The 24,169-nt window shown below is 36.4% G+C and overlaps 2 protein-coding genes across 5 annotated transcripts; one reads left to right on the top strand and one right to left on the bottom strand.

The window, feature by feature from the left end:
* Nucleotides 1–558: 558 nt before the first annotated feature.
* On the bottom strand, nucleotides 559–7,841 carry LOC124829462 (aminopeptidase M1). The gene is made up of 19 exons (XM_047302974.2): nucleotides 7,561–7,841; nucleotides 7,241–7,386; nucleotides 6,458–6,560; nucleotides 6,041–6,227; nucleotides 5,864–5,957; nucleotides 4,813–4,966; nucleotides 4,589–4,693; nucleotides 4,137–4,253; nucleotides 3,742–3,855; nucleotides 3,203–3,385; nucleotides 2,820–3,102; nucleotides 2,614–2,735; nucleotides 2,435–2,532; nucleotides 1,968–2,145; nucleotides 1,775–1,889; nucleotides 1,635–1,702; nucleotides 1,437–1,511; nucleotides 1,129–1,206; nucleotides 559–1,024 (listed from the first exon to the last, which is right to left on the bottom strand). Exons 1-19 carry the CDS (start codon nucleotides 7,774–7,776, stop codon nucleotides 839–841), a joined length of 2,622 nt encoding a protein of 873 aa, XP_047158930.2. The 5' UTR covers nucleotides 7,777–7,841; the 3' UTR covers nucleotides 559–838.
* A 1,395-nt stretch (nucleotides 7,842–9,236) lies between these two features.
* On the top strand, nucleotides 9,237–12,555 carry LOC124829464 (uncharacterized protein At4g33100). 4 transcript variants are annotated; one of them, XR_015784441.1, is made up of 5 exons: nucleotides 9,237–9,536; nucleotides 9,615–9,699; nucleotides 9,777–9,872; nucleotides 10,075–10,156; nucleotides 12,311–12,555. XR_015784441.1 is itself a non-coding variant. In XM_047302978.2 (4 exons), the coding sequence occupies exons 1-3, from the start codon at nucleotides 9,451–9,453 to the stop codon at nucleotides 9,855–9,857; spliced, it is 252 nt and encodes an 83-aa protein (XP_047158934.1). In that variant the 5' UTR covers nucleotides 9,237–9,450; the 3' UTR covers nucleotides 9,858–9,872; nucleotides 12,311–12,555. The 4 variants fall into 4 exon arrangements, 2 of the variants coding, with proteins under 2 accessions (XP_047158934.1, XP_047158933.1); XR_015784440.1 differs by having other exon boundaries at nucleotides 12,322–12,555; XM_047302978.2 differs by lacking the exon at nucleotides 10,075–10,156.
* The last annotated feature ends 11,614 nt before the right edge of the window (nucleotides 12,556–24,169 follow it).

Consider the following 24,169-nt stretch of genomic DNA (forward strand, 5'->3'; position numbering starts at 1 on the left):
AGAGTACGTGACTACGAACCACACGGTGGCAAGGGTTCGAATCGGGACTTGAGGGTAGAAAAATCATGATCGGACTAGTAGACCCAAAGCTATGGAACTTGTGAATAGTTTGTAAAAATGGAACACTTCATTTTTTCTTTAAATTAGTGTCTAGTTATTTTCTTGATAAAAATCTACGAGTGCCTTATAAAGAAGAGTCATATACATATTACTACATTCTGAAAAAAGAAATAAAATAGTTATTGAACTCATCATTGTGTTCCAACTAACGTCTATAGTCTCTTAATCTTCGACAAACAAAGACATACACGTTTACAATTACACACACACAGTAACAGTGTTTAAATAAGATTAAATTATGTATGAAATCAGATTACTTTATGGCTGGTCCTTTGCTAAGCAGATAACTGGTGTAATTAGCAACTAGGTGGAGCCACATGACATGGAACTTTTGTCAAATTTCCCACATTAAAAATTCTAGCATAGCTCATCTTCTAGTTATCTCTGCACACCCCACAAGCAGTACCCTAATCTACGAGACATGGTAGGACAGGCAAATGCTTCAAAGCTATGCGAGGTGTATAAAAACCAGTCAACAATATTGTGACAATCTATGTCACATTAATTATGGTAACTGGAGTAAAATAGGCCACTTTTAAATAACAAAAAAACCCACATTTAAAAAGGACACAATTGATATATTTAAACCCACGAAATGACATATTGAGTCTATTTTTATTCCTAGGTGAGGCAACTCGCGAGGTTCATCCTCAGCAAAGACAGTAAGGTTGACTGAGTGAAGAAAGTTTTAGTAACATGTTCAGAAAAGACAGCAATACTAATATTTTCTGTATGCCAGTTCCCTCACAGCATCAGTAAGGCTGTCTTCCTTCCGAATACTCTCAACCCAGTTTGCGTTGATATTAACCCGCTCAAGGCTCTGCCTTAAAGTTCTTGCAATGGAAGGCGTAGCATGGCTAGCAAAGAATTCTTCTACCTCCTTGGCCTTCTCAAAGGATGCAAACTGCACCAACAATAAAAAATGGAGAATTATAGATAAACATTCCAGAGGGAAACTCGAGTATCAATGGGACAAAGCAGGTTGAAGAGGGTTTTTATGAGACGAACCGGTGAGACAACTGCACTGACAAAGCGGGTTATCAGAAATCCTGAACCATATGTTTTTATGAGGTGTTCCCAATTTTCCTGCATAACATTGAGAACATTGAGAATATCATAAAAGAATGGGGGAAAGGGTTTAAAAGAAAAGTGTACGTTTGTTTCATGAACTCGTGATCTCAATCAGAATTTTTGTTTTTTTTCGTCAAAATCAAATATAATCGTTGTACATCAATTGACAAAAAATGACATTGCTAAGGACAACTAACAAATACAAAATTTAATGTGTTTAAGTACTAGTTCTGGGTTGTTTATACCTTAAGCCATGCCCAAGCTACATCTCGTCCTTCTCTATTAACAGCAAGTCCAAAAACGGCATCCTGGCTCCGAACCTTAACATCATATAACAACATCGCAAGTTAACATTTTAATATACATTGCGCAGACCAAAAAAATAATCAGCTGATAATGTGAGTATGCGCATTCTGACTTCAAAATATCAGAAAAAAGGTTACCTCAGATGACAACATAAAGTTAAGAGCTTCAAGAATTAGATCTGGATCACGTGAAGATGACAGAGAGCCTACAATTGTAGAAAATATTAGTATCAAGACCCAGAAGCTAGTTTATGCTCTCAGAGAAGATATTTCATTACCAAGAATTCGTGTTTTCTCCTGGCTTAGGTCAGTTTCTCTATATACTTTCAAAAGGGATTCATAACCGGATCGATTAGATTTGCTTGCCCCTTGCATTACAGCTACATATGCTGCCTGCCAACATTTCACACTAATAATCAGCAGAAGAGTCCATAGGGAGATTTCATACATTAAAATGAAGATGCGGCCAACCTTTCTTGTATCAGGCGGGAGAAGTGGTGTATTCCTGTCCTCTAAGAATGCTTGAAAACGCTCGCTTGCTTCTTCCAGTGTTAAATCATGACCAAGCAAAGCAAGAGCAGTCAATATTTCTCCTCTCAACATTGCATCTAGATGACTTTCTCCTGGTTTAGGCTCCCAACCAAGCCTCCTGCAAGGCAATGCCAATATGAGATAAGTAGAAGCCAAGATCTAATAAAAACTACTACAAAAAGTGCATAGCCAATGTTATCTTATTTAGGTCATCCAAATTCCAGATCTTCCAATACCTTTATCCCCCAGTGTGAGTACCAGCCACATTACCACATACAAACATGATTCTAGCAGATGACTTTCCAATCACCATGCAAAGCTATAGAAATTATACGTAGTCTATAAATTCTTATTAACAGAAACACTAACACTATCTTCTTCCCAGGATCATGCATTCAGCAACTTACTCAGCACAGTGCTGGAGAAGACCAATAAAGAACTGCCTGAAATAATCTAGCAATTGAGGTACAGCATCGGCTGCAATGCGTTCAACTTTAAGAGTTATCTGTCAAACAAAAGTATTGGAGTTACATTCAACATATATAGCCTACGTAAGGAATGAACATGATTTGGATTATAATATTACAGTTATTAGGTTAGACAGCACGGTATAATCAACTTCCTCTCTGTATGATCCCATCAAGTTAATCAAGGACGTTAATGATTCTTGGCGAGCCATACAAAGTGCAAATGCATCATCCAGAACGCCTATCAAAGTAAATAACTCGCAAGTTATCAATCTTTTCCTTTACTACCATTGGAAATAAATTTTCAAGTGACTATTTAATTTACCAAATCGGTCTGAGGGAGATAAGAGTTGCTTCTCTACTGCATATCTAAGTTTAGCAGCAAGCACCTCATCGTATTTCACCCTGTAAAAACCAGCCTGATCCACATTTAGTTTGATCCAATAATTTACACTTATGTCTGCGGTACCAATGAAGTCTTTGACGTCATGTGCATCAGATTTTGTTTGCAAGAGGAAACTCTTGCGGACCTCATAAGTGCCAGAGCATAATGTTACTGGAACAATCCATTGGCCTTCTCCTTGAGCACCGCTTGACAAGAATTGTGACTGTCAATAAATGTACAAAGCTTACACATGAGATATGATGGATTTTTTCTCATAACATAATCGTATAAAAATCAAATGAAAGGTCAAGATGCAATGAAACCTGATCAAATTCCAATTTCTGCTCATTGACTTTAACAGATACAACAGGATATCCCATCTGCTTTGTCCATGAGTTCATTAACTTGTTCACAGGTTCACCAGATTCTGCCTCAAGTGCAGCCCAGAGATCCTCAGTCTTAGCATTTGAGCAAGCATATTTTTTTATATATGAAGCCAGCGACCTCTGGTCACAGGAAAAAACAATGTAATAGCATGAATGCATGATATATAACTCAATCACATTTACAAGGATTTTTAGAATCCAAACTTCTTAAAAGCCATAAGATAATATATAAAGTGCCTGTAACAGTGAATTACATATAAAATACCTCCAATTTATGTACCACAAACTAAACTGTACAACCTACCTAATTTAAAAGTACAAAAACCAAAGTCAATTTAGTTGAGACAGAACTCTACCCCCAACAATAGTTTACTGATGCACTAGATGATAAATATATTTTATTATGCTTACATGAAGAGTTCACTGTTTTATCCCATCAAATTTGACATTGAATACGAAAGGGACCAAGTACTAACCTGAAAGCATTCAGCACCGAGATAGCTTTGTAGCATCCTAATAACAGATGCACCTTTTCTATAACTTATTGCATCAAATATTTCATCAATCTCACAAGCATGATTTATATCCACCTTCAAACATAATTTGCATAAGTTAAAAATTTAAAATGCACTAAAGACTGATAACATGGTGTGAACATTTTAACCCAAGAAAAAAATATAAGTTCAATTTAGTTATACTTTAATAATATATATATATATATATATATATATATATATGTTTAGTATTATATAACAAATAATTATAGTTACATTTAATTAATATTCATGAAATCACAGAGTCATATAAAATTAGCCAAATTTGTTATCTGAGACAGACCAAACCCACAAAAAACTTGACCATCAAACAATACCTCAATTGGGTGGGATTCTGCAAGTCCATCCAACCTAAGACCCTCAGTGGATTCATGAAGAAATTGAGACCATATTTTCCACTCAGGAAACAAGCTATCGGTTGCTAAATAGCTCACCTGACCATCCCAAAAGAAGAGAAGAGGATTTAAAATATCAACTAGTTAACTAGTTATAATGTTAAAAAAAATGAAATAAAGGTCAGTAAACCAAACACCAGCTCTGCAATGGAATAAATTTTTGGATGTATGATCCACACAACTTACACTTCAACTATGTAAGAAAATAAAGAATTATTTTGTTGAAAACAATTACACAAATGTAACGATCAAAACCTTTAAAAAAGAAAATAAAAACAAGTTGAAAATAATAGGAAGATTATAAAAATATTTTTTTTCCTAATAATTATTGAGATATTGGGAATATTTTTTATCCTAATAAGTACAACTCTCACCCATGTTGCAAAACCTTCATTCAGCCATAAATGTGTCCACCACTCCATTGTAACAAGATTGCCAAACCACTGGTGAGCTAGTTCGTGAGCTACGACAGTTGCAACCTTAACAGTAAAAAAACATTTTGTCCTTCAGTTATAATAAAATAAGTAGTTTTGAAATTAAGATTAGGAAGCCCCAAGTAAACAAGACTAACGACAAACTTCATGGTTAAGAAGAGTACCCTCTGTTTGTTTGCAGCCGCAGAATGCTGCTCATCATATAGCAAAGCAGTCTCCCGATATGTAACCAAACCATAATTCTCCATGGCTCCAGCAGCAAAATCAGGGATCGCAATCATATCCAATTTTGGCAGAGAGTAAGGAGTAGCGAAGTAACTATTAAATTATCAGTTAGTCGAGTAATGAATGATAAACAGTGGCATGAAGATTAACATGTAAATTAATTATTAGCCACTTATGTTGCCCGTATAAACTGATAAATCAAGAAAGATAATGTGACTGACAGTCAATACATAAAAATAGAAAGACCCAAGGAAACTGAAGAAGAGATTAGAGAGAACAAAAGATCTTTTGTAAAATGAGAAATTCTGTCTTAAATATGTTGGAGATGTTCCTTCTAAAGCATCAACCATATTCTAGAGTCAAGTGCTTATCAAACATAACTTAACTACTTGATAGTTAAGCTAGCTTATGAACTTAATCACCTCATTTATGAAAAAGTTGCCACTTCTCACTCATCCATTGAAAGGGATGCTCGGCAACCATGGAATTCATCACCCTTGGTTTGTTTTGCTTCTCTTAACCTTCTTGGTAACCTGCCTTCTAAACCTATAAATAGAAGGCTTTTCCTTTATACAAAACACCCTTGAGAGTTTGACACCCTTAGCTTAGATTCTTAGCTTGGAAAGTTTGTTTAAGTGGTGAATCGTGCACCTATCCTTGAATCACTTCAAGTTGGCGTGTCCTTCCTTATCCCTCACCTTATCCATTTGATTTTCATTTTACTCATTAGTTTCTTATTTGTTTTCTACATGGCAGAAGACTCCCGTGCTTTTTGGAGGAGAGTTTTTATTCCAAATCTTTCTAAGAGTTAATAGATCTTTCAAGTTTTAAGAAGGACACCATCACAAATTACTTGGCTAAATGGTTGTCAACTTATATTATAATGATAATGATTTGCACCCATAAAATGGAAATTGAAAATAAATGATGTCTTGGATTATTTGCAATGAATTTTCTGTCTAAGAAGCCAATATTGTAACGGTTCCATACTTTTTGTAAAGTTCCAAAGTTTTCACAGCCACATCAAGCGCAAATTTCCCCTGGTTTGCCTTACCAACTTGACCATACACTCGGACTTTGACACCTGTAGAGATGTCGAATTCAATTATGAGCGGGAAGGTAATAAACAACTAAAACCTAAAATGTAAAGAGAAAACATGCTTTTACCGTCAGAGGTGTGATCTTCCACATAATCAAACAAACCAACGACAACAGCAACCAAGTATGTAGACATGATTGGTGATTCTTCATATGAAACTGTTTTTAGATTTCCATTTGTTATTTCTTCAGCAACTGGCATGTTGGAAAGAGCAACAAGCTCTGAAGGCACATCCAATGTGATCTTGAAAGTAGCCTACAAGATTAAACAAACAACGTGAAGAAATAAGTTCGTCAAAACAAGTTGAATACCAAAATCCATCCAGACTTGTCCATCCTCGTAGCCCTTACCACCCAAGACATGAACTCAAAACGTTATTATTTGAAGTGTTTGGCTTGCACCGTTGCAACAATAAATATTTTAGCCTTGTGAGTTCTGACAGAAGGTTCATTTAGAAGGGAAGAGAAGGAGACAGGTATTCAAACCTTGCAAGCAGGTTCATCCCAACAAGGAAAGCACCGCCTGGCATCAGCCGGTTCAAACTGTGTAACTGCCATAGTCTTCTTCTCACCATTATATTCATAGGTACTACATATAAAAAGTATCCATATAAATTAATTTAAAAACAAAAACTCGAATAAGACATCCATCTATGTCCTCATAAAAATAGTAAGGCGATCTAGGATCCTGTTTGGGTAAATCTGTTCGTAAATACTTCTATGATGAAAAATAAAATAAAATGATAAAACGAATTGAGTTTCTGCCGTGCATTAAGATATTCTTATGCACTACAGCTTTTTAAAAGTTACATGAAAGAGTTTTTACAACGGTTAAGTACATAGTTAATTTTAGATCATGGGAGAAGTTCATTTCATTTTACCTTCTACTTTCTTCTTTTTCAGACAGCAAACGATACCGTCTTTTCTAAGGTTTACAATAACATTCCTGATAGGTACACAATGTAACGCTTTTAAACAATTAAGGAAATTAGCGTAATGTATAAAGAGTTCCATTGTAATGTTTATCAAATAATTAAGGTGTTAGTTTAGGGATAAAAAAAGGGATACCGCGTGTAATCCGACTACATCTCAGTGGCAAAGTAATTTAGTCAAACATTTTTAAACACCTTAGGGTTTTGAAATCACCTATATACACTGATAGCCAAGAAATTTAATAACAGAGAATCACGATCAAAATGCAGCCTCAACCAGAATTCAAGTACTTCAGCTTGTATAATATCAAGCAAAACAAACCACAATAACACATACCTTCTGTAGAACCCTTTCATTCTATCGTTCAAGATTCCTTCAAACACAATAGTCAATACACCCAGTCCAACTGGTATTTCCTGTGGGAACTCCAGAACCAGAATCTCATCATTTTCAACCAACTCAATTCGCGAAGGCTTAAAAACCTGTACAGACAACATCCGTTGGTTCTACATCAGCAACAACCCTCCACACAGAGGGACACAACATAATACGAGGTTGTCAGATATGGATAAAATAGCTGCATAGTTATGAATCTTGAATGTACTAGAGAAATAAATATTTATAACAAGGTGTCAAGGGAAGATAATAGAGAGAACCGTGGAAGAATCTCCAATGGTGAATGAAACGGAGTCGGCGGTGACGGAGAGTTCGGCAGCATTAAGAACGATGAAAGAGGTGGGGGCGATGATGTCGAGATTGACGGCGACCGATCCAGCAAAACGGTGCGAGATGAGGTCGGGCTTGAGCCTAATGTCGTACCGTTTGGGAACGGCGAATTTTGGAAGACGAGGTTGTCCTTTGAACTGATCCATTCTCTCTTTCTTCTGTTGTCACTCAGAAATTCACGCTTGTATGATGATGCTGGGAGTGGAAACTGAGGTTAAATGGGGTATTTATAGAGATTGTTCCTGGTTCTGTTCCGTTGAAATGAAAATGAAAAAAATAATAATTTGAAGCTAAATTATTCATAATTATGCCAGTTCAAACTATCATAATCTGCATTTTACTGAATTAAAATATGTTTTAACTGATTGAATTAAAATAGTGACTTAAACTATTTGGCAAACTTATATTGTGCTTGAGGAACTTGAACTAACGCTCAAACTTATTATTAATTTTATTATTAAAAATAAAACTATTATTATTAATTCGAATTTGGACAATTTCATAGAACTTGTCTTTCTATATGGACACTATTTTTAATATTAAATGTACTTTTTAAAGAATTCAAACTTAAAATATGTCATTATACAATAACTTAATATTGTGTTTGGATTAGAGACTAAATTTGAATGATAATTTTTTATATATTAATATATTTAAAAAATAATTTATAAAATAAAATTTAAAAAATATTTGGTATAAACAATACTTTTCAAAATACAAATTAGAATTAAACAATTTAAATTAGAATAAAAAATCACTGAAAAAATTAATAAATAAGAAAAAGTTATATTTCAAAATCAAAAAATATTAAAATTAATTAATTTACAAAAATATTATAACATAAAACATATATTAATAAAATATTAAATCAAATTATTTTTATTTAATTAAAACATAAGTATATATTAATAAAATATTAATAATATATTTATTAAAAATTTATAAATATTTATAGTTTATCTTTTGTAATACTAAGTATTAATATATCATAGTCTATTATTTTGTAAAATTAATTATTATTGAAATATTTTATTAATATTTAGGTTTTTAATTTATTATAAAATAGTAAAATAGATATATATTAGTTTTGTTTTTTAATCCACTCTATGTTTCGCGAAAAATCTTTTCGAGGAAAAATCTCCTTTCGTCATTCTTCGTATTTTTCATGTGGTTTTTTCAAATTGAGTAGATATCCATAATATGATTTTTATAGATACAAGCAGAAGCTAAATAATAGAATTCACCGATTTATTTGTCTTTTTTTATGTATTATATACTAAAATGTTAGAAATTTTTAATTGATTTTTTTTTTACAAACTACATATAGCTCGTAATTTTTTTCTAGTAACACCTAAAATTCCATCCATTCTAATATTTGGACAGACACTCTCAATTTGAATTTATACACCAGTTGAAACTTATTTATTTAAAAAGTTAATGACTAAAATGATGAAAACTTAAAAACTAATTGATAGAATTAAAAGTATTTGATAAGTGTATGTAATAAGTTATTTAATAAACATTAAAAATTACATTTTATTTGCCTTTTTACTATTGCGAAACTTACCATGACAAAAATTAAAGCTAGAAACTTGAACAAGAAAGTAGAGTGTCTTTGCCTCTTATTTTCAAAAACAAAAAAAGTTGCAGAAGGTTGAGAATTGAAACCTTATGATATGTTGAAGTGTAGTATGACACACTGACTACAGAACACATACAGGTGTGGAACCGTTCTTTAATCTGAAAGCTCCAATCTTTGTGACAGGAACAGGGTTGGCAGCCAGCAGCCAGCAGCCAGCAGCCATTGGTACTTCCATGAGATGAGGGAGAAGAAAGCCTCCAAATCTTTATCTTCAACCTCTCTTTGTGCCACACTTCGTGACGCATACCACAATTGCTTCAACAGGTTGCATTCCTAAACTTTCTTGTCCCTAATTTGTTCCCCCCCTCTGGTTTTCCTCAAACCCTAATTCCAATTTCCAAGGTGGTACGCCGAGAAATTCATGAAGGGTCACTGGGACAAACAAGATTGCGTTTCTGAGTGGCAGAAATACCGGGAGTGCCTTTCTGTAGGTCTTCACTTAGTTACTTACACGCTTTTGATCCATGCAACTTTTCGTGAAAATTTAATTGTAACTTTTGGCAGCAACATTTGGAAGATAAGCATCTGATTGGTTTCTTACAAGCTGAAGGCATTGTTCAAGACAGTGGTGTTACTTCTCAGTAACTTGTGGAGAGTAAGGTGATTCAGACATCAATTGTATAACTTCATTGCTTAGCTTTTTATTGTTTTTTTTTTCTATCAGCACTTAGCTTTTAGTTTTGTTGATATGCATTTTTAAAACATTTATATATATATATATATATATATATATATATATATATATATATTTGTACAGTTGATATGCTGTTTAAGAAATAGAAACTGTGGCTGTACGCATCAGGTTTAAGAAGGGACCAAGGCAATGGTCATTGCATTCTTCAGTAGGATGTCAAGTTACAGGATTAGTTGACAGAGCTTTAAATGTGAGTAGGTCTATTGTTGTTTTACCCATTTGTGGTGTTTACGGAGTTGAATGTCCATACCTGTGCTTTAGGCAAGATTGAGTCATTTGTCATTAATGTTTCATTGGTGTTTGCATGTTTTCCTGCTTCATCAAGTGGTTGCCTTTAGTTCCTTTCTTGCTCTCATTGTAGAATGGCCTTGAGTTCATCTCTTTCTTGTTACAAGTTTCTTGATCTACAACTCATTAATGTAGTCACAAAAATACACTCTCGTATGTGGTTGGGGTCTTACTCGTAACTTCATGTGTATGACGTTAAAACACAGAGAAATGCATTTAGGCTGGAAGGAAAGACTTCGTCCAACGAAAAGTAACCAAAAACAATAAACCCGGAAAGCTCTGCTACATGGCAAAATCACACATGGCAACTCCCTTGAAACAGCCACGGAACATTGTGCTTCGACTAAATGCAATTTTTGGTTGAAGAGACTTCATACCGCCCCAAATTTGTCTCATCATTTTGCCACAAATTTCCTTTCATAATATTACAAGTGCTGGTTGAAAACTGTTTTCTTCCTATCACCAGTGTCTATGAAAGTTTAATTAAACTGTTTATTGAATACAAGAAACCTGCCTTTCCTAGGTAGCATAAGTTAGCAAACATGACTTTGAAAAAAACAATTAGAGCTGTTTAAAGAAATGTTTTAGAACAGAAAAGGAACGGATGTAGTGAGAAAAAAAATTGGAACTCTTTGTTGGGAGCATTTTTTAGGACCCAATGGAAATAGGGTCGCAGTTTGGATAAGTGAAGGAATAGAATAATTTTATTTTCTCTACATCTCCATTATCTTACCCCCATTTAAGCGTCCAAACGGTTGGTTAATTCTTCATTACATACACATCCAAAGTTTCAAATAGTAGGATTGAACAAAAAGTATATACCTACTCATCAAAGCAAGCAATTGTCACTCAACCCATCATGGTGAACCCAAGGTCTTCTGTCAATCTGTCATTAATGACAGGTCTTTTATGAAGTGAACCTGTTGTGAGCAGTCCCTTGAAAGCTCTGGTTCTATTTCTAACTAACATTCTGTTTTTTCAATTTCAAACCTCTCACGTTGTGTTTTTAAATTTTTAACTTCCCTTATTCTGTTCTTATGATATGTCTTGTAATTTTTGAATTATTGATTCTTGGCTTTTTGGTTGCTCAAACTTATTTTAAGTTATCCACATTACAGAAACGTTGGTTCTTAGATTAAACAGTGTTCGGATACTATGATACGTTTTTAATTTTTTTTTTTTGTATTAGGTAAACCTTCTTATAGCAAGAAGCCTTCTGGCACAAGGGTACAAAGGTTTCTTTATTTTTGTATTATGTAAACTGCCATCAGCTGAGTTTACACTTACTAGCTCATCATAAGTTTCGGGTAGATTATGTAGTTTGACAATCTAGAAAATGAGTTATGGGATGCACGGCCCTAGAATATATTAGGCACTCTTTCAACTGCATTCTGGATCTCTAAAGTTACACTGTTGTTGGGGGTGGGGGGGTATTGAGCTGTCTTGCAAAGCTCATGTGACATCACCCAAATATTTTGAAGAAATGACTTTTAGGCCAGTCAAATTGACCTCCTTGCATACAAATGTAAACACTCATCATGATTTCATGAGTTAAATCCCAAGTTTCATGAGCACCACAACAGCTGTGTCCTAGCCTGAACAATCCGTAACAGCTATATCTCATGCTCCTAGTTTGAATGAATCCCTCACTGTTTTCCGCATCGAACCTAGTTGTCAATGCAGCAATGAGTTGAACCTAGCATCCACCTTTATATAAGTATTCCGGAGCATGGGAAGAATAAGTTATGTTCTGTTTATGCCCCTGCTATTAACAAATGTTGTAATTTGTGAATTTATCCATTCAATTTGAATTTGTTATCTGCTGTTGCATTCATTGTACTCTAAGCTATTCCCACTATAGATATCTGAAATTGGTCATATTAGATTACTTTTGGATACTCTAATAACTTTTTTAATATTATTACCGTATTAAGTGAATTATTACGAGTTTTTTGTGCCTTACAAATTTATGTAAACTGTTGAGCTTGAAAACCTTGTTAGCCACATCTTTCTTGTCATATTGCCCTGTAGTAAGTTGGGCATTATGAGTTTGTAGTTTTGGTGCAGGTAACTGACTGCCAACGGAGAAAGCTTATTCCTGTGATGATCATTGTTGATGTGGTATTATGTCCGCTACCTGTGCGCTGTATCTTTGTTTGAATAGAGCAAGCTTTGTATTTCTGTAAGAAATCTTTCTGGTTTATGGATTATGGAAATCAATTGTAGTATCGTTATTTCTATTTATTTTTTTTGGACTTTGGATCTTGTTGCAAAAAGGAAAAATTCAAATTTAGTTTTGCTTATTGGTGTAATATAATTAGATTGATAGTACTATAGTTTAACTAATGCAATATTTAAATTTGTTTGTATATAAATATTTAAAAGTAAGTATCACTTAAAATATATGAATATTAGTTTAACAAATAGATTTTAAATAAATAAAATTGTCTAAAATATACCATACTTCTCTATTTTGAATTAAAATTTATACTCACCTCACTTCAGAGGTGATATACACGGCAATCCATCTTAACATAAATAAAAACTATAAGAACTAAATTTTATAAGTGTTTTTCTTTTTTTCACTCTTTGCAATTCCTAATATTAATGAGATGTATTTCTATTGTTAAAATATCTGTAATAGTTTTTATTCATTTAATCTTATTTATTATTAATATTTTTATTAGCATTGCGTTGACATATCTGAATGATCTAAGTAAAGTTTCAAAAATGTTTCCGGTAAAAAATAAAATTAGACTTTTAAAAAAGCTTCCACGTTAATGTATTTCATTGATATTAGAAAATAGTTCAAAATTAAGAACATTTTACTTTTGAGTAAAGCAATTAATATAAGAAACATTCAGATTGATTCTTATAGAAGAGGTTTCAATAGCATTGATGACGAGAGTGGAAGAAAAGCAAAGTTAGAGTAGAAATGGCTTGAGCAGAGGCGATTGTCTGAAATTTATTGTTAAGAACTTAAGTATAAATCTAAATTTTATATTAAATAAAAATAAATCATCATTTTAAAATTTTAAATTAAAAATGATGTTAAATTTTTATGTAATTATACTTAAATTTTACTAATGTCGTGTCTTTCCATATTTATAAAAGTTGTGTTTGATCACTATTGCAAGTATAGAGTAAAATGTTCCGAAGTTGGCGGTGAGAGTGAAAGTGACCGTATCCATCTAATTCAGAAACAGTATTTGAGGGTGAGAGTGTTATTTCGTGTCGTGCTGTGTTGAGTGTGTAAAAGCGACTTGTTTCCCATCAAATTCATTAAGAGTTGTGTCTGTGTGCACCGACATCTCACATCACAAAGTTTTGCCTTTCAATATATTAACCTTTCTGCTAAGTTTTCAAAACAATGTGGTCCAATCAAACCTTTCATTTCCTTTTTTTCTCTTTTCTTTTCTGTCACTGTTGGCTTACCATGTCAATCTTAAGTGTGAACGCAAAGAAACAACTAACTTCCATCCCTATACTATAATAATACCACACAAACATATAAAACCCTTAATTCGTGTCAGCCATCAATTAAATATGCAAAGCCGACGTGTTTGCCATGCACTTCTTTTCTTCACACCCAAAGGGGTGTGTTGGGGAAGATATTAGAGTAACTGGATAACAAGATTATCATGTGCTAATCATGATTCTTGTTCATTTTTATACAGTATATAATTACATGTCATTAATTTACTTTTTTCTGAATAAAAAGACTCGAATAAGTCAAATAAAAATTAGTGAAGACTGTAACTACAAGGTGAACTTACAGCTTGTACATTCCTATCAACGTATATATTTTTGCATATCATATACAAAAGTTTGATTCAATCATTTTAGTACTTTGCCTCAACTAAGGAATGAGAAAGTATAACAAACAAATAAAGAAGTATAGATGTGGATTCAGGGTTAGAGAACATCATAGAAGTATTAGCTACCATCACTTGTAACAAGCAAAAACTGTTCTGTTTCTGTACCGGGTCTTTTCTTACAACCATATTGGACAGTGAAAATGTTCTCTGGTTGCATCATTTAAAAAACTGAGCTACTCAGAATGGTTCTAGTTTAAGCATAAACCATGAAGACTTTATGTTTCGCTTGGACAGTGAAGCGGTTGATAGTTTGCGAAGGATCATTTTCCTATCTTCCAGAAATTAATGCAGGAGGTACATTCGTTCTGTTTTCAAGCAATGGATGGTATAATATAAATGAGAATATTCTGTTTTTTTTATTAAATCGCTGAGAAATACAGCACAGAAGAATGATTTTACTTACTAAATTATCTCTCGTTTAGATAGTTAAAGGAACTAGAATCTTTCAAGTACGTGAATCTTATAGATAAAACCTGGCACCAACGATTACAATTGATCAAATATTTGTGGGAGGGGCAAATATACCTTTTAGTTACAAAGCCCCTTCTACAAACAATGATGAATGCCTTGATTGAATTCTATATGTCTAAATTAAAAAACAACCAAAAGAATTAATTATACATACATGATCTGAACCTTAAGTTTTCAATTCTAAATTATAATCAAAGAAAAGAAGTGCCAGCTAGTCCATGGTGCAAAAGGTTATGAGCAATTGCATCCCTAGCCTTCAAGGAGCTAACAGATCTCAAGGGAACCTCTGGCTCCACCACCAAATCATCATCATCATCGTCAACAACATCATCATCAATCTTCAACAACTCAGGATCCATTTCCTCATTCTTCAACTCACATATATTATGCAAAACACAACAAGCCCCGAGCACAAGAGGCAAATCTTGAAGCTTCACCTCAGTCCTCTTTCGCAAGCAACCCCACCTTCCTTTCAACCTCCCAAATGCATCCTTAGCAACCCTCCGAACCCCCCCAATCTTCTCATTGAAAGCATGCTGCGTCCAAGTGAGATTCTGCTGCGTATAAGGCACCAGAACCCAATCCAACAAAGGGTACCCGGAACCCCCAACAATCCAAACCCCACTGAGATTAAGTCCACCATTATTAGCCCTCTGAAAAAGTGCCGACTTTTCCAACACCTGCTCATTACCCATCGAACCAGGCCACCCAATGCATACATCGGTGAAAACCCCTCTATGGTCGACAACACCCTGAACAGTCACTGAATATGAAGTCTTGTGGTTCCTCTCAGTGTGCCTCTTGTTGAAGTAAGCAGAGACACTCATCTTAGGAGCTATGATGGGAACATGAGAAGTGAACATGGATCCCACAACGTTGGGGATCCCAGAAACGTTCTCAAACTCACCCTTGATGTCCCTCAAGACAACAGCATTAGGCCATTGCAAATACTTTGGCATAAGCACTCTCTTTATGGCAGCGCAAACCTCAAGAACCAGTTTGTGGCAAGTGGATATCCCCAAACCGAACCTTTTCGAAACCGCGCTCAGAGGGTCGCCGGTGGCCAACCGCCACAAACAAACCGCCACCCTTTGCTTCACCGGAATGGCGTTTCGCAGCGTCGTGTCCTCCTTCGCAATCACAGAGTTCAGCTCCTCGCAGATCGCTTCGAAAGTCACCCTTCCCATTCTGAACGCTTTCCGGAACTCTTCTTCCGGAAATTCGGCTTTGTTACACTCCTCCCACCACGCCCCCGAACGCTCCTTCACCCAAACTCGCCGGTGACTCACCGAGTCACCGCCGACCTTGTTTCTCTTTCTCGGATTGGTCTCTTCCACCTCGCTGTAGTAACCATCGATCATGCCCTTCATTTTTTCGCGTTCTTCTTTTTCTTCTTCGTCTTTCTCTTTTCCATCCATGAACACGATTGTTCTGAGAACACCCTTCAGTTCTCTCTTCTTCTTCGTCTTACGGGTTGCCCCCTCATCGTTCTTCTTACGGCGTTTTGTCGTGGGTTCCTTCATTTCTCGCCGAACGAATTCACGTTCACGGGTCTCTCAGAGTTGCTGCAGTTTTTGTGCAGATAATAATGAACAGTGTTGCGGCTTTCTCTTCATCTACACACGTACGATACACTGAAGCTGCTTTTTTTTGCCACTCTTCCTCTTTCCGACCATGCGTTTTTAACGTGGGATAAACCTCCGTGTGAACGGGTATTTGAAAACTTTCATATGTCACTGTCATCCCAATTTAATATTACGTACTATAGGTGGTGGTGATTGAAGCCGATTCAATCTTCTCAATTATATCTTGATTAATTAAAGAAAAACAACCTTAATCGTGTGTGCGAAGGATGCAAGAAAATAACATTTAGATGGATGTGTTCCACGTACGTTACGGTGGATTATGTGTTCATACTCACTTGAATACATGAATTTAATAATCTGGGTCTCTTTACTTTGTTTTCAGTTTTAATTTAACACCTATCTGCTGTCAATCACAAATCAGTCACATTAGAAAAAATATATAAATTTTACTTTGAATTTTGTTTAAGGTAGCGATAGAAAATTGATGGATTATGTGTGTAACGGTGAATTAATTAATCTAGGGGAGCGACAAGCTGGGAGGAGAATAGTGTGAACACGATTTAGGAGTGGGGCAGTTTTTTTATATTGGATTGGCACTTCTTATTTGGATTTGGTGGGGGTTAGGTAAAGGGTGCTTAAGGTAATTTCGAAAAGAGGAAAAAACTATATAACCTTTTTAATATATTTTTGGTCTTATGTATACTATCATCTAAAATTGTTAATGTTTAAGTCTAAATATTTAAGAGTGTTATGTAGTAAGGATATTTATGTAATAACATAAATACCTTAGATATTTTAGACAGTTAAAATATCAGTCAAAGCCACTAACCACACTTTTAGGTAAGGTGGTTATTTTTATTTTGCTTATAAATACAGTGACAGGACCCAAGTCCAGGTACGTTCTCTTTATGCTCTAGAGATCCTGAATAATATTTCAGAGCAGTATCCAATTACTCTCTTCTGAGCTTCAGCTCCATAACTCATACCTGACTTGAGCGTCGGAGTATCTTTGCAGGTACCTCCCCTCCTTTGGCGAATATGAAGAACAACAATTCCTTTGGCGAATATGAAGAACAACAATTGAAGATCAGCAAGCAACCCAGACACACAGGAAAATGTACACCGAAACATTTTGGCGCCCACCGTGGGGCCGAGCGTCATCCCATTGATACTGCAAGGAGCCAAGACGGCGCTCGGTCTCGACATCGCTACTTCAGATTAACACCATCAACATCAACCAATTTATGCGGCTTTACAGATAACCATTCATTTTATTATTTATTTTATAATCTTTATAAACTATTTGGAATATTATTATCATCTCAACATATAAACTCATCTGTGACTAATGCATACCGGATAAAAAGGCCAACTATTTATATCAATATTGATTATTGAGATTTCTTACAGTGAAACATCAGAGCAGGCTTCATTCAACCATCAGGTTCAAAAAGAATTACTTGCACCCCAGGAGAAACATTATAATAATCCAACGCCACCCACCGCGGCCTGACCAATCACCACTTCAAGGCCGTCTCTCATCTTCCTCTACGCGTGATGCCACCAAAGCTCTTTCCAACTTAATTTTGCCATTCAATCTAGGGGCATCGTTTCTTTGTCATTCCGCGGAAAGAAGAAAGAAGAGGAAACAACCCTTTGACACATCGTGATTTGGCATTATTCTGAGAAAAAGAAAAATGATCTCGGTGCCTTAACGGTTCCAAGTGCAATTCCAAACTCCGATCACCACTGCTCAATCACCAGCATCATCAACAACTCAGCGTCAGCAAGTGGAGGACTCTCTGGACAGACGATAACTCTTTTGTTACGAAGACTTTTATGTCCTCCTCCGACCTCTCCTCCATAGTTGCCTCCATCGTGCCGACCAGGGTCACCGTTCTCTGTCAAGCTATCCCCACCATCACTGCGTTGCCTGCCGCTACCGAGCTTGCTGCCAGCGTTGCCTACAGTCAACGGCGCTTCCTAAAACCGGTTGTACCGTTCTCACCTTCGTTTTCTTTGAAACGGGTTTCCTCTCCGATTTAGGAATCGAGACTGAGAAAATCGAGACTGAGAACAGAGAACCCTAAATCCCCAAATTCATTACACTCCGCCGCAGAACCTTCGTCTTGATCGACGTTCCCACACATCGACGCCGCCATGGTTTCCCAGCATCAAACTTGACAGATAAGGTTTGTCGCGCAGGGTTTCACAGACTGAAATTTGGAGGCATAAGAGGTTTTGGAAGTCCCTCGCCCGTGCGAGCGCTGATGACTGGAATGCACCACCAGTGCCTCCGGCGCCACCCTCACCCGCCTTGAGGAGTAAGATTCAAACCTAAACCTGCGACCCCTTGCTGCGGTCAATTCATTTGGTTGAGCCCCCGCATCATCCGCCGTACAGAGCTGGTGCGCAAAAGTAGGGTTTCTGGTCAAACCCATTCCCCACATCTTCCGCAACCCTCGCGTAACCCACGCGTCATTCAGTTTTGCCTCCACGTCATCCAACCCAATTTCCATTCCTCAAATACTCCAGTGTTCGACCTCGACTTTTGGCTTCGAGGACGCTCGACAATCACTATGTACGAGCGTCCAAACAGTCGGCCCCAACAACTGGACGAGCGTTTATACAATCAGCCGCTCGTCCTCGGACCGCTCGTCCTCGCCCTTCGGACTGGAGCGCTCGACCCGCCATTCGTCCTCGGACCGCTTGTCCTCGCCCTTCGGACTGGAGCGCTCGACAAGACCTCTGGACGAGCGTTCATACAATCAGCCGCTCGTCCTCGGACCGCTCGCCTTCGCCAGTTGGATCCGAACGCTCGACAAGCCATGTGACGAGCGTTCAAGCGTCGCTCGACCATATCAACGAACGTTCACAAACTCAATCGTTCGGCCATACTCTTGTTCGGCCTCACGGTAGTTTCAACCACTCGATACTCTATATGTACGAGCGTTCAACAAAGTACGTGTCGAGCGTCCAAACAATTCTCACGCTCGTCCACTCGATCTACAACGCTCGTCCACTCTGTCCTATGCGTTCGGCCACTCGTATAAAGACCGTTCATCCTCGCCCTTCGGACATGAACGCTCGACAATGCTTGTGGACGAACATTCAACCGGTCAATGACGTTCGTCCTGGAACGTCCCTAGCTCAGCCTCGCGTACGATATTGACGTTCGGCCTGGAGCGTTCGTCTCTCCGCTAAACATCGACATTCGGTCCCTTGCGCTCGACAACTCATGTGTACGAGCGTCCAAGACAATCGGCCGTTCGGCCTCACTTTAGTCTCAACCACTCTATATGTACGAGCGTTCAACAAAGTATGTGTTGAGCGTACAAACAATGCTCACGCTCTAGAGACGAACGTTCACACTGTCCCCGACGTTCGTCCACCCGATCCCCAACGCTCGTCCACCACGCCCTCTACGTTCGCCAACTCGGTCACCAACATTCGTCAGCTCGGGTTCTCAACGTTCGCCCACTCGAATAAATAACGTTCGTCCACGTCTTCGGATTCGAGCGATAACGCTCGACACTCAATGTGGACGAACGTTCAAACAGCAGACCGTTCGTCCTCACCTTTCAGATCAAAACAGCGGACCGCTCGTCCTCACGTTCGGTCTCTACCGCTCGACCATTCTTCAATACGAGCGCTCCCGCATTCGGCCTCATTAGCGTTCAGCATCTTTGCTGCAACCGTTCGGCCAATCACTTCATTAACGTTCGGCTACTTCCGCAGGAATCATTCGGTCACTTCATCTCTTTGACGTACGGCCTCAAGCGTCCAGCATTCGGCCTAATGAACGTTCGGTCACCAGGTTTGCAACTCGACCGAACGGTCTCACCTATATGTTTAATATTATTTTTTACAGTGCAGATGAGCATCTCTTGTACATAAAAGCGGACACCTGAGAGCCGTCCGTCCTGAAGCACCTCTCAACCTGGTAGATGTTCGCCCAAGAACACCCAAGTGCATAAAGGGATACACTCCCGCTGGTAGATGTTCGCCCTAGAACACCCAGGTGCATTGAACAAAGGGACACACTCCCGCTGGTAGATGTTCGCCCTAGAACACCCAGACCATCAAACCTAGGGGACCATCCCCGTAGCCTAGCTTATGTTCACCCAAGAACATCAACTATTCAAAGATTCTGTCGTTCAACATCAAAAGCGTTCGTCGTTTGGTCTCGACGCTCGACATTCAATTGCCAACGAGCGTCCACTCGTTCAGTCGTTCGCCTCAACGCTCGACATTCAATTGTTAACGAGCGTCCACTCAATCAGCGTTCGGCCTCAGCGCTCGACAAACAAATGTCAACGAGCGTCCACTCAGTCCGTCGTTCGGTCTCGACGCTCGACATTCAATTGCCAACGAGCGTCCACTCGTTCAGTCGTTTGCCTCAACGCTCGACATTCAATTGTTAACGAGCGTCCACTCAATCAGCGTTCGGCCTCAGCGCTCGACAAACAAATGTCAACGAGCGTCCACTCAGTGCGTCGTTCGGTCTCGACGCTCGACATTCAATTGCCAACGAGCGTCCACTCGTTCAGTCGTTTGCCTCAACGCTCGCCATTCAATTGTTAACGAGCGTCCACTCCATCAGCGTTCGGCCTCAGCGCTCGACATTCAATTGTCGACGAGCGTCCACTCGTTCAGTCGTTTGGCCTCAACGGTCGACATTCAATTGTCGACGAGCGTCCACTCGTTCAGTCGTTCGGCCTCAACGGTCGACATTCAAATGTTAACGAGCGTCCACTCAATCAGCGTTCAGCCTCAGCGCTCGACAAACAAATGTCAACGAGCGTCCACTCAGTCCGTCGTTCGGTCTCAACGCTCGACATTCAATTGTCAACGAGCGTCCACTCGTTCAGTCGTTCGGCCTCAACGGTCGACATTCAATTGTTAACGAGCGTCCACTCAATCAGCGTTCGGCCTCAGCGGTCGACAAACAACGATCATCCAAACTTCGCTGGACATTCCATTTTAACGAGCGTTCAAGAGCCGCTCGTCAATTCACATCAACGAGCGCTCGGCCTCATTTGCTCCAGCTTTTTGCCGTTCATCTTCGCCTCCTTGTGGTCCATCAAATTCCTCACTTGCACACGCTCTCTAATTACAGCGAAGACAGCCTCCCTCAAACTCATAAGTCATATAGTTACCACGTTCATAAAACGGAACGGTTAAACTCGGACTTGGGGGGCATGTTATGTAGTAAGGATATTTATGTAATAACATAAATATCTTAGATATTTTAGACAGTTAAAATATCAGTCAAAGCCACTAACCACACTTTTAGGTAAGGTGGTTATTTTTATTTTGCTTATAAATACAGTGACAGGACCCAAGTCCAGGTACGTTCTCTTTATGCTCTAGAGATCCTGAATAATATTTCAGAGCAGTATCCAATTACTCTCTTCTGAGCTTCAGCTCCATAACTCATACCTGACTTGAGCGTCGGAGTATCTTTGCAGGTACCTCCCCTCCTTTGGCGAATATGAAGAACAACAATTCCTTTGGCGAATATGAAGAACAACAATTGAAGATCAGCAAGCAACCCAGACACACAGGAAAATTGTTAATATATTTTTGGTCTTATGTATACTATCATCTAAAATTGTTAATGTTTAAGTCTAAATATTTAAGAGTATTTTTTAAAATATTTTGACGTAATATTCCTGGATTCTTACTGATCAAACTTAATTTTAGTTTAAATGAAATGTTTGAAAAAAAATGAAAGAAAAGAGAATTGATAATTTTTATTTTTTTATTTTTTTTAAATTGTGGTTACTTGGAACAATACAAAAAAATAAAATAAAATCCACGGATATGTACAAAATAATTGATAAAAAAAAATGCGAAAAGAAAGAAAAACGTGCCCTATTTTTCTATACTACATTTACCTTGTTTGGTCACTTTATTTCATACTTAAGTAGAAATAAATTGAAATATTTTGTATTAATTAATTGTATACTCTGAATAGCTATATAATCAATTATACATCTTTTGTTTATGATGAAATTTGTATATATATATATATATATATGATCAATTATTGATTGTTATAACTTATTAGTCTAAGGTTTTGTTCACTGGATTTGGGAGAGAGTGATTCAGGAGATTTGAGAGAATTTAAAGATAATTTTTTTTTGTTTATTTCAGTGTATTTAGAGGTGAGTGACAGTGAATTTTGAAGTAAAGTTTGTGAGAATTAGAGTAGGACTTGATTGACGTGACATATTAAAAAAAATTATCTTCAAATCCTCTCAAATCTCCTTCATCACTCTCTCCCTCAAGTGAACAATAATAGGCAAATATTATTTATCTAATAAATTATACTAGAAGATAATATGATTATTTTCCATAAACGTGTTTACCTTATAATTTTATTTGCATTTCATTTTTTTTTATTTCTATTAAACTAAATAACTTTGTATTTTCACACCTAGTTTTCTCTCCTTTTTCTTTTATCCATTCTCTCTATTTCTATTTCTTTATAACCTTTAAAATAACCTTTAAAAAAACACATATTAATTAGTTGACAAATCGTCAAAATTTTATACATTTTGTTTCAAAACTACCTTTTTTATTAATACTCACCTTTTTTTATCAAATTATTTTTGTAAATATTGTAAAAATGTAGTTGACAGATATCTTGTGCTAAACTGTTAAAATATTAATGTGCTAATAGTGACATCATTATGTGTAATTTAACAAAATGTAAGAAATGTTAATATACGTTATTTTAAATTTAATCAAAGTATTAATTTCATTTATTTATTAAATAACTAAGTTAACGTCTAATTATTTTTGCAAATTAATTGTTTGTTCTTGGAGGCTTCTGGTGTTGCGTCTGTTAAGGCATTGCATGAAAGAGTTGAATAGTTTGGAGCATGCATGCACATTCAGACGTTCCTTTGGGTCCCATTTTGACATGCTAATTCAACAATTAACACTACTTTTCACTATTTCTCTCTCCAATTCATACCATGAAAAGCTCCAAATCATGAATGCTGAACCCTTAATTTCAGAAAATCAGGTGAAAAAGGAAGAAAGAAAACAGACCCAAACCATTCACATGCATTTTTTTGGCAATTTTTTCAACATAGTTAAAGACTATCCAAGGATATATTAACCAATTTTTAATTTTCAATTACGCTTACTTGACCGATCTATTGTGTTTCACATCTCCATAAATATTTCAAAGAAAAAAAAAACAAAGTTTAAATTAAATTTATATATAGACAAAAATTGAAGATGAATAGTTAATGTTTACATTTCAATTTCTTTTTTCATTTTCATCTCCAAAAGGTATTTATTTATAATATAAAGAAAATATTTCAAATATATTATTGTAAAAGAAAACACAAAATAAAAGATAAATGATTGCTTGTGTAACAAGAAAAACATATTCTTGCACACTCAGGTTTTCTTCTATTTCTTAGCCAACTAAACGTTTTCCAGGAAATTGATGAGTTTTGTTGTAATTATAAAACTAACTAATCATTACAACGAAAAGCATCTTTGTCACAAAATATATATAATTAAAAATATATGGTATTACTTTATAAGGCTAGTTTTCTAAACCAAAAAGAAAAATAAAACAAAAATAATACTTTGAAACACATAATTATATATATATATATAAATATAATAAATGTGTCTCAATCTATATTATTATTAAAAAAAAATATATCCTTGTCAGCAATCAATTGTATTTGGATCAAGCTTGTCCCACTTTACCTGTCTGACGGACCAGCAACTTTTCTTAAACAAATCCTCCACAAAAACGTGCTACTGGTGAAAAATTAGCTATTGTTTTTTTAAATTAAATTATTAGAATTAATTATAGTAAAAAAAAAAGTATTCATGAGTTTATATTTTTAGCTGAATTTATAACATATATCTATGAATCTTTGATAGATAAATAAAAAAAAATGAATTGGGTTGATTTCCATTTGGAATTGGTGAAGGGTTGGTCAA

The sequence above is a fragment of the Vigna umbellata genome, chromosome 2, assembly GCF_029865625.1.
Source record: "Vigna umbellata cultivar VRB3 chromosome 2, Vumbellata_1.0, whole genome shotgun sequence".
In the NCBI taxonomy this organism is placed as follows: Eukaryota; Viridiplantae; Streptophyta; class Magnoliopsida; order Fabales; family Fabaceae; genus Vigna; species Vigna umbellata.